Raw genomic sequence first — 11,059 nt, 5'->3', positions numbered from 1 at the left:
TCCCGACATGACCCCGTCGTCCCCCGTCCCCGCTTCAGGTAACCCTCTCGCCCCGGCAGACAGAACCGACTCGGTCTTATTCCTGCGTTTAACTGTCGCCTGACTTCAGTCTGGATGAATGTTCCTGATCCTCTTTCCGAGCGCGACACAGTACGGTCTCCTGAGGCTCGTTCACCAGCAGCAGCGTTAGTAAAGTGCTCCTGAAGCAGCAGACTGGAGGCGGGTTTACATTCACAGCATTCTGTACACGCCACGATCATCCAGAGCCACTGACAGTCACCTCATTTTTATACGACTGGGCAGATGAGGGTTACGGGCCTTGCTCAACAGGGATGAGGCTGTTTTTATTCGAAGCTCTTCTCTGCTTGGTGTTGGAGTGAGATGAACTTTCCTCGACTTTAAAGCATCTCCATGGCAGGTTTGATGATTAGGAAAAATCAAACCTGTTTTAGATTATAAACAAACTCCAACTCAAACCTGTCTGTCATCTGTCCTCCTCATTCCTCATTCCTCCTCATTCCTCATTCCTCATTCCTCATTCCTCATTCCTCCTCATTCCTCATTCCTCATTCCTCCTCATTCCTCATTCCTCATTCCTCATTCCTCATTCCTCCTCATTCCTCATTCCTCCTCATTCCTCATTCCTCATCATTCCTCCCCATTCCTCATTCCTCATTCCTCCTCATTCCTCCTCATTCCTCATTCCTCATTCCTCCTCATTCCTCCTCATTCCTCATTCCTCATTCCTCCTCATTCCTCCTCATTCCTCATTCCTCATTCCTCATCATTCCTCATTCCTCCTCATTCCTCCTCATTCCTCCTCATTCCTCATTCCTCATTCCTCCTCATTCCTCATTCCTCCTCATTCCTCATTCCTCATTCCTCCTCATTCCTCATTCCTCCTCATTCCTCCTCATTCCTCCTCATTCCTCCTCATTCCTCATTCCTCATTCCTCCTCATTCCTCATTCCTCCTCATTCCTCATTCCTCCTCATTCCTCATTCCTCATTCCTCCTCATTCCTCCTCATTCCTCATTCCTCCTCATTCCTCATTCCTCATTCCTCCTCATTCCTCATTCCTCCTCATTCCTCATTCCTCCTCATTCCTCATTCCTCATTCCTCCTCATTCCTCATTCCTCCTCATTCCTCATTCCTCATTCCTCATTCCTCATTCCTCCTCATTCCTCCTCATTCCTCATTCCTCCTCATTCCTCCTCATTCCTCATTCCTCCTCATCCCTCATTCCTCCTCATTCCTCATTCCTCCTCATTCCTCATTCCTCCTCATTCCTCATTCCTCATTCCTCCTCATTCCTCATTCCTCCTCATTCCTCATTCCTCATTCCTCCTCATTCCTCATTCCTCATTCCTCCTCATTCCTCCTCATTCCTCATTCCTCATTCCTCCTCATTCCTCCTCATTCCTCCTCATTCCTCCTCATTCCTCATTCCTCCTCATTCCTCATTCCTCATTCCTCATTCCTCCTCATTCCTCATTCCTCATTCCTCCTCATTCCTCATTCCTCATTCCTCCTCATTCCTCCTCATTCCTCATTCCTCATTCCTCATCATTCCTCATTCCTCATTCCTCATTCCTCCCCATTCCTCTCCCCAAAGCGTCAAAACTCCACATTTACATACAGATATATTATTATTTTGCTTAAAGATCTTTTGAACGGAGTAATTTTTATAAATTCAGCTGTCATCTTGTCTTGTGGACGATATGTAAACATCTGTTATGTGAAATAGTTTACTCAGGACAGAACTAAATAAACAACAACATGGGATTTTTATGATCCGTCTTATTTTATTAAAAGTGTCAAGATTTAGCAAATTCTGCAAGGGGTGTACAAACTTTTGGGCACAACTGTATTTATTTAGCTATCTATTTACTTATTCAGATTCTTTTTGCTGGAAAGGTTATTATCATCATTATTATTATTATTATTATTATTATTTATTATTATTATTATTATTATTATTATTAATGTAGTTATTTATTCATTTGTTTGCATCTTTACCTGAACATATTTTCTGCAAACATAGTTTGGATTTGTGATGTTTTTGATAATTGTGTGTGTGTGTGTGTGTGTGTGTGTGTGTGTGTGTGTGTGTGTGTGTGTGTGTGTGCGCAGTTGAAGTGGTGAAAGCAGCAGATATTAAGGTGATTGCTGCTCTGGGAGATTCTCTGACGGTGAGTGTGAACTCTCACTTCCAGTGAACACACAGCAGGATGTGAAGTGGGCGTGGTCTTTCCTCCACTTTTTCTGACCAATCAGAGCGCAGGACTCCGCAGTGCTGTGTGTGTAGTGAGTATGGAGAATGCTGATGGTTGTGTTGTGTGATTACAGACGGCTATCGGGGCGAACGCCACCACCCTGCTGGGAATACCCATCGAGTTCCGCCACGTCTCATTCAGGTCATCATATTCCACTAGTTACACACTATTACATGATACACCTGCTGTGAACCGTTACAGTGCAAAAGTTTGTGCCCCCTCGGGTTTGAGGTGGAGAAGACGAAACACGTACGTTTATATCAGTGTTTATCTGTTTCAAAATATTCCGAGTTGATTTTAAGGTGTTTTCCGCCATAAAGTGGAATACAAGCAATATTAACCTGCACTTTTAAAATTAATTATCCAACAATACTTACATACACCAGGAGTATCTGAATTTTCTCAGACAAAAAAATACACAAAAGTGAAGGAAAGAAAAGAAAGAGAGGAAAAAAATAAACAGTAATGATAGTTTGAGTCAGAAGTTTGGGGGGGGGGCGGGGGGGGGGGGGGGTGTACAAACTTTTGCACTAAGCTCTATACATACTGTACTCTGTGTGTGTGTGTGTGTGTATATATAACAAAAATATAATGCTATATTTAAACAGAAACAGTTGCACTGTGGTTAAATGACTTGACGTGAACACTGACGTCTTTTATCTGTAATAACTCGTGCAGCATCGGCGGTTACGGAACCTTCCGGAACGTAATAACACTCGCAAGTAAGTTCTGAACCTTTATTCAGCATTTATTACACATCAAACCACTACAGTCTATTTTACTATAACACACACACACACACACACACACACACACTCTTATTTCCAGCTTGTTCCAGAAGCTTCCGCATCGTATTACTGAGAAATTCGTTGTGGCACCGACTAAATAGTGAACGCAGCTCTCCTCAGTGTTCTGGGTTCTGTGTGGAAGAAGACTGAATGGGAGATAATAAACAACACTGCTGTCTTTAAAGAACCAACAGCTGGTTCTCCTAAAACATTCTGAAGAAGGTTTCCCCTTAACTTTATTTCTATAGAAGTGTCGTACACGCTTACAATGAAGATGAGAGTGAAGCTTCTTCAAAGTGTTTCTGTAGATGTTTCATTAAAAGAAAAAATGTTGTGTATGGATCGGACGGGTTTGTCCAGAACATTCCACACACTCTCGATCGGATGGAGATCTGGAGAATTCGGAGGCCGAGGCAACACCTTGAACTGTTTGTCGTGCTCTTCGGACCGTTCCGGAACAGTGTGTGCGGTGTGTCAGGGAGCGTTACCCTGCTGAACGAGGACACTGATATTAGGAACACTGTTACCATGAAGGGGTGTACTCGCTCTGCAGCAGTGTTTAGGTAGGAGGTTCGTGTCAAATAACATCCACATGGATGCAGGACCCGAGGTTTCCCAGAAGAACTTTCCCCAGAGCATCACACCGCCTCCGCCGGCTCGCATTCTTCCCATAGTTCTCCTGAGACATTGAAGCTTTTCTGTCAACTTTATTTCTAAAGCATCATCAGATACACAGACACGGTCCTCATCCTCTCTAGACAGTAAAGCCTCCTGAAACGAGGTTTTGCCGAAGGAGAACAAAAAAAGTTATTTTTTTGGTTCTGGAAGATCTCTTCAGTCCAGATCAGGGTTTGTTTTTGCCACAACAAACTCCTCATTTATTACCACAAAGATCTTCCACGGGGTTCTACCTTTACCTGCGGATACAGTGGCGTCTCTGTTGTTCTCTGCGGCTCAGACTGCCACCAAAAGGTTCTTAAGGGAACTAAAAGTGGTTCTTCTCCAGTGTTACGCTTCATGTTTGATTATTTATTTATTTTTTGGTTCTTTACTAATGCCACCCTTCATACCTGCACTGTGTGTGTGTGTGTGTGTGTGTGTGTGTGTGTGTGTGTGTGTGTGTGTGTGTTTCAGACATCCTCAGACTCTTTAACCCTGATCTTGTGGGTCCGGCTCGGAGCAGAACCGTGCACGGTACCCCGGCTCCGCTCAGTGAGACGGGTTTGAATCTGGCCGTGTCGGGACACAACACCTTGTAGGTCTCCGTTACAGAACATTAATCAACACCTTCTGAACAATTTTATGGGTGTAAAGTGAAATAACACACTTCTGTGTGCGTGTGTGCGTGCACGTGCTCGTGCGTGTGTGTGTGTGCGTGCGTGTGTGTGTGCGCGCGTGCGTGTGTGTGTGTGTGTGTGTGTGTGTAAGTAATCTTCCTGGACAGACTCGGCATTTGATCGACACCCTGAAGACGTTCGAGGTGAGACCCCCAGCCTGTAGAGAGGGGAGGATGCTGATGATGCTCTCAGAAGCTCTCCCGCTCCTCACCCTGTGATTAATTCTGTAATGAATGAGATTTCTGATGGTATTTTAACTTCAGGACATTAACTTCGATGAGGACTGGAAACTGCTGACGGTTCTCATCGGCATGAACGATATCTGTGATTACTGCAAGGACAAGGTCGAGAGTTCCAGCTGCTCCACACGTGAAACGTGTTTAGTGTAGACGTGTAACAGCGTATTTATATCAGTATCTATATCTGTATTAGTGTTCTTCTTACTCCAGTATCATAGTAGTGAGTGTGTAACTTCACTCAGAGCCTCTCCGTCCTTTTCATTCCTCTGTTCCTCTGTTTATTCACACAGTCGCTGTTCTCCGTGGAGAACTTCATCCACTACATGGCCACGTCCTTGGAGATGCTGATGAACGAGGTAGAAAAATAAACCTCTTTTTAGACGCTCCATGTGCGTCCGTTTACACAAACCAAATTCAAACCAGCTGGATTTTCACAAACGCCTGATTCCTGGTGCGAACGCACCTGCGGACGATTTACCGATAAATCCCTCCGTCTCCGGTGTGTGGAACGAGAGCCTGTGATGAGAACGCAGGAGTTCATTATGAGTAAATGTGCAGGTTTTACACCCGTTTATTATGAACCCTTTCACACGTCGTGTCCACGCTCACGTACAGTCCATTTTAAAGCTCTTTTTTATATATATATATATATATATATATATATATATTTTTTTTTTTTAGGAAAATATCAGCTGTAAATCACCTCCAAATCAGCTGAGAGATGTACTGTAAATGAATATAATCACCTGTAGCTCGCTCCGTCATCATCCTCTTCACTAACTTCTCCATAACACACTATTTAAAGGAGAATAAATGTTGTTGTTTTTTGCCAGACTCAACTAAATACTTGCTTTAAAATAAACTAATATAATATAGTATATAAGTATGTAATATATATATATATATATATATATATATATATATATATATATATATATATATATATATATATATATATATATATATATATATTAGACCTAAATGTTAATAAAAAAACAAAAACAAAAAATCTGGAACATTGGAATATTAAAAATAAATAAATATTATAATTATTATTATTACAGGCATACCTGAAATAATATTTCAGCCTTTTATACTCATGCATAATCCATTTACTCTTTAATATTGGATATTAAATTTTTTTGTGTGATTATAAATGTGATTAAAAATGATAGGAAAATGATAAAAAAGGAAAATCAAAACAGTCTGGATCTGCGTTTTAAATCATTTATGCACGAAAGGGTTCAGATATCTACTGCTAATGTTTACTACTCGTCATCTTCCATAATTCAATTCAATCTGATTAAGCAGTAAATCTGTATCATATTACACGTTAAAGATTCATTCCTGCACTCGCGTGACGGAGCTGCGGCTTCCTCAAATCACTGATTATCCTGCAGCCGCGTCTGACTCTGACTCTAACTCTGATTCTGACTCTGACTTTAACTCTGACTCTAACTCTGACTCTAACTCTGACTTTGACTCTGACTCTGACTCTAACTCTGACCTTGACTCTAACTCTGACTCTAACTCTGATTCTGACACTGACTCTGACTCTGATTCTGACACTGACTCTGGCTCTGACTCTACCTCTGACTGTGACTCTAACTCTGATTCTGACTCTGACTCTAACTCTGATTCTGACACTGACTCTGGCTCTAACTCTGATTCTGACACTGACTTTGACTCTGACTCTAACTCTGACCTTGACTCTAACTCTGACTCTAACTCTGATTCTGACTCTGACTCTGGCTCTGACTCTAACTCTGACTGTGACTCTAACTCTGATTCTGACACTGACTCTGGCTCTGACTCTAACTCTGATTCTGACACTGACTCTGGCTCTGACTCTACCTCTGACTCTAACTCTGACTTTGACTCTGACTCTGACTCTAACTCTGACTCTGACACTGACTCTGGCTCTGACTCTACCTCTGACTGTGACTCTAACTCTGATTCTGACTCTGACTCTAACTCTGATTCTGATACTGACTCTGGCTCTGACTCTAACTCTGACTGTGACTCTAACTCTGATTCTGACACTGACTCTGACTCTGACTCTAACTCTGATTCTGACACTGACTCTGGCTCTGACTCTAACTCTGTCTCTGACTCTGACTCTGACACTGACTCTGGCTCTGACTCTACCTCTGACTCTAACTCTGACTTTGACTCTGACTCTGACTCTAACTCTGACTCTGACACTGACTCTGGCTCTGACTCTACCTCTGACTGTGACTCTAACTCTGATTCTGACTCTGACTCTAACTCTGATTCTGACACTGACTCTGGCTCTGACTCTGACTCTGACTCTGACCCTCACTCGGTCTCGTGTACAGGTGGGCGGTATGAGGAAAACATCTCATCGGTAGGTCTTCTCTGAGACGTTTCTGCATCACACGATGTGAAGGTTTCCTTAATGACAAACAAAAACAAAAAACTTTATTTAATATCCACAAAAATAATGCAGTTTATACAAATAAATCACAATCTTTAACTCTGATAAGGTGGAACAGTTAAAAATCTATATTAAATATAAATGAAGTACAAAATATGGAGCACATGCGCTGCTTCCAGTCCATTTGTAATTGTTTTAAATAATGAATGAAAATATCTTGCGATATCCATCATATAAAAATATCCCATTCCATCATTTATCACGATGTTGATACGATCTCATGACATCACCCAGCTCCAGTCTTTACCCTCCGCCTCACTGTTTACTCCACCGCCGACTAATCCCAGAATGAATCCACTTCTCTATCCAAGCCCTTCTAGGTGAAGTGTTTTGTTAGCTGAACATTTTAAGTGTTAGAGCAACGACTCTGACCGTCTGAGAAAAAAACAAAAAACAAAAACAAAAAAGATACCGAGTCGTTTAGGAGCCGAAAGAGTCGACTCTTACTGGTGAGCTGAGTCGACTCATCCGACCGGAATTTCCATCGCTGTTTCTTTATTTGTCTCCAGGTTCCTCGAATGATCGTGAACGTGGTTCAGATTTTACCCATGGAGACGCTGAGGGAGGTGCAGAAGCCCACGCCTGGCTGTCTACTCCAGAGGTTCTGTACATGTTCCTCTGGATAGGATTTAAACAGGAGATTTAAATAAATAAATAAATAAATAAATAAATAAATAAATAAATAAGACAGTGGGAATTAAATCTAGGCAAAATGGGAATTTGATTCATCAGTTACAATTTATTCCACTAACACTGCAGTCTCCTTATGTAGAAAATAATCCCGTCTCTGCGATCGAGCTTCTCAAACTTCAGAAATGAAAACCAACCGATTAAGGGGGCGTATATTTATTTATTTATTTATTTATTTATTTATTTAGAAATAAACCTAGTTGAATTAAGTGTCTAATTTAAAGAAGTGTAATGCAGTGTCCCACGAGGGACGTTAATTCGTTCTACACAAACCTGGTCCAATCTCCTCAGGTCCTTCTGCTCGTGTCTGGTGAAGCCAGCCTCGGACTCTGCTGAGCTTAAAGAGCTGATTGACATCAACCTCCAGTTCCAGGTGTGAAGATAAAACCCTGTGTATCAGGGAATGAAACCTCTACAAGGCGCTCAGTGGCGTCTCCGTGGTGGCGGTGTACTTGATTATGGGATGCCGAAGTGTCTGAGTGAGCGAGGTGTCGGTGTCAGTGGTAATGTTTTGTGGTAATGTAGAGTGTGCTACGGTGTCCCACAGGGTTCTGTTTTAGGTTCCCTATTGTTCTTCGTTCACATTCAGCTCCTCAGCATGTAATTCGCGCTGGATAAAAGTTTTCACTGATTTTCTTACTGGCGTCACTTCAATCAGCCAAGCACGGCCACGGCTCATTTACACTTAGCCACGCCCACAAACCTCCATAAAAGGTCGAGATAAATCTGAGACAGACTAATGGTGACTACACGGTGAGAAAAGCACCTCTTAAACATGACTAAATCTTGCAGTAATGCAGCTCTTCCTTCTTTTAGATGGTGCCATTACTTTTGTTCTGATTGAACAGCTAGTCTTATTCATCCAAATTTATGGATTTTTTCTGGAATCGCTTTCCTCTCCCGACGACGACCTTGCGGTTCTCCGTCACGCGTGACCTTGACTAAAAAGCACACGGCAGAACTCCACAAACTCACAGCTTCTCGTTGCCTAGGAAACCGTCGTGCTTAAAGTGGACAGGCGTGGACGCAGAAATCCTCCACAGCTGGAAAAAAAAAAGTTCCGTTAGACTCTTCTCTGCTCTCCAGGTTTAACTAGGGCACTAAGGTTGTGTAGATTGGGCGGGGGCGGGGCGTATCTCGAACGCTATTGGCTGTTCCCGATTTAAAAGGAAATGCATCATCAAACGTAATCGAATCACGACTTCTGAGGAATTTTAATCTGTAAATGGTTTATCTTGCTGATATTCTGAAGATTATTATTATTATTATTATTATTATTATTATTATATTTTTTATGTGCTAAATTACTTCTTTTGTTGTTGTTGTTGTTGTTGTTGTTCTCCCAGAAAGCTCTAGAGCAGCTTCTCCGTACTGACCGGTTCTTTAAAAGCGACTTCGCTGTGGTTCTTCAGCCGTTTCTGAAACACGCAGACCCTCCACGACTTCCTGTAAGAGTCCGTCTTGATAATGTCACTTTGTGTTTTCAGCCTGAGAAGAGGGAAAAAAAAACACGGTTACTAGGCAACCGGGAAATGTGGACGCCAAGCATAAAGTGATGAATGCTAGGAGTTTAGCTAGCTAGCAGCGAGTGTGGCGTTAACTATATTATACATGGACGATCTGAACAGAGTTTTAGCTTCCGCTGTAAAGTAAACCGATTTCATTTGATTAAACAAAAAAACCATGAAGTCAAATTCCCGAGAAGTCGTTCGTGTGTGTGCTGTAACGCTGGCTTGCACCTCTCTTCTTCTGGTAAGAACGGGAAGATTGACATGAGCTTCTTCACCCCGGACTGTTTCCACTTCACCATTAAAGGACACGAAGAGCTGGCCAAGGGTCTCTGGAACAACATGGTGAGTTTAGAGAGATGTTTGAAAGATGTTTTCTGTCTGCTGGACGTTTGTTGTGGATGTGAAACGAAGTCCTCCAGAGATTTTTTCTAGGAGCTTCAAGCACCAATAGCTATGTTTCCATGCGCGTAAGAATAAAACGAATCCCGTCCGAATAGGGCTTTAGGCACACACTCTCGCTGCGGCATTGAGACCCATTCTGATGGCTTTCCTTCTCTTTATCACGTCTCAGTTCCAGCCTGAAGGGGAGAAGTTTATGGTTGAGAGTTTTTCGACCCCGATTCAGCTCATGTGTCCTCCTCCGGTAAAGATTCTACTGTTTTACAAATCTCATCACCTTCTCTTCAAACTTCATCCATTTCCTGCTCATTGTTTTTTATTATTTATTCTCTTCTCTCTCTCTTTGTCTTCTGGTATTTGAAATCCAGGACCACCCGTACATCTACACCAAGCCGAGTGCTGTGAGGAGTGACGCGTCTGTACCTGCAGGAGCTCGGCTCACCGCGCTCCTCTTCCGCTCCGCGCTCGTGTCGTTCCTTTTCTCCTGCTAGACGTGGACCCCTACCGAACCCTGCAGCATGAAGCATCATATCCCTTCCCCCTGCAGTACTGTACTAATCCCCCAACATTTCATACCGTGAACCCTGAAATATCGGCAATGACGCGCTAAGGCACCAAAATCACGAGAAAAGACATTGTTCATAAAAGTAATGGCACCCCTCTACTACCATGTCCAGCCACAATTGGCCACTATTTGCTACCTGATGTCTTAGTGTATCATCAGAGCGTACATGCAGGGATAAAGGAAGGAGGCTGGATAAGTAGGCGGAGCCAGATCACGCAGGGAAACTCCCCCATGAACGATTTGCATATTAATCTTTCAATATAACAACAGTGTTCAAGATTTTTTTTTTTTTTCGAGTTCTTTCATCATGTCGGTCTGTTTTCATTTCTTCGGTTGACAGTGACAGCCATTACCCACAATGCCGTTCGACTACCTGCTGGGTGGGCTTTAGCTTCATCTCTCGCTTCATCTCTGCCTAGAGAAAGCGATGCGGCTGCGCTTTAGTCTGCCAACTGTACACTCTGCTCAAGTACATCAGCTTCCAAAGCTTTCATGCTGACACCGTCTCGGTCGTTATCTCGCAGACGTCTCATTAGCCGAGACGAGTCTCCGCGTCGTCCAGCTGCTTCGCGTTCTGAGCAAAACCCGACAGAGAAGCCTGAGCGTTACTACTTATGTCTGAGATTGCTGAAATGAGTTTCTCCCACTAAACTCCATTGTACCTGCGCTAGCAATAACAATAATAATAATAACAATAATAATAAAAACAATAACAATAATAATAACAATGTCTCTTTGTGACATCAGATTATCACCAGGATCACTGGTTACTTCACAAATATTTCTGTATAATTC

At 42.6% G+C, this 11,059-nt stretch overlaps 1 protein-coding gene across 2 annotated transcripts in view; it reads left to right on the top strand.

The window, feature by feature from the left end:
• Positions 1 to 2,869: 2,869 nt before the first annotated feature.
• Positions 2,870 to 11,059, top strand: part of si:dkey-177p2.18 (phospholipase B1, membrane-associated) — an 8,266-nt gene continuing 76 nt past the window's right edge. The window contains exons 1-11 of one of the 2 annotated variants that reach the window (XM_017456062.3): positions 2,870 to 2,999; positions 4,200 to 4,320; positions 4,494 to 4,545; positions 4,666 to 4,746; positions 4,932 to 4,997; positions 7,609 to 7,700; positions 8,081 to 8,162; positions 9,136 to 9,237; positions 9,547 to 9,642; positions 9,872 to 9,943; positions 10,068 to 11,059. The exon at positions 10,068 to 11,059 is cut by the window's right edge and continues 76 nt beyond it. In XM_017456062.3, the coding sequence (XP_017311551.2) occupies positions 4,714 to 4,746; positions 4,932 to 4,997; positions 7,609 to 7,700; positions 8,081 to 8,162; positions 9,136 to 9,237; positions 9,547 to 9,642; positions 9,872 to 9,943; positions 10,068 to 10,190 (666 nt within the window). In that variant the 5' untranslated portion in view covers positions 2,870 to 2,999; positions 4,200 to 4,320; positions 4,494 to 4,545; positions 4,666 to 4,713 and the 3' untranslated portion in view covers positions 10,191 to 11,059. The remainder of the gene's footprint in view (positions 3,000 to 4,199; positions 4,321 to 4,493; positions 4,546 to 4,665; positions 4,747 to 4,931; positions 4,998 to 7,608; positions 7,701 to 8,080; positions 8,163 to 9,135; positions 9,238 to 9,546; positions 9,643 to 9,871; positions 9,944 to 10,067) is intronic. The other variant, XM_053675588.1, reaches the window with a different exon arrangement.

This window comes from Ictalurus punctatus, chromosome 25 (genome assembly GCF_001660625.3).
Source record: "Ictalurus punctatus breed USDA103 chromosome 25, Coco_2.0, whole genome shotgun sequence".
Classification (NCBI taxonomy): domain Eukaryota; kingdom Metazoa; phylum Chordata; class Actinopteri; order Siluriformes; family Ictaluridae; genus Ictalurus; species Ictalurus punctatus.
The sequence above is the reverse complement of the archived record's forward strand: the minus strand, read 5'-3'. Positions and strand labels throughout refer to the sequence as shown.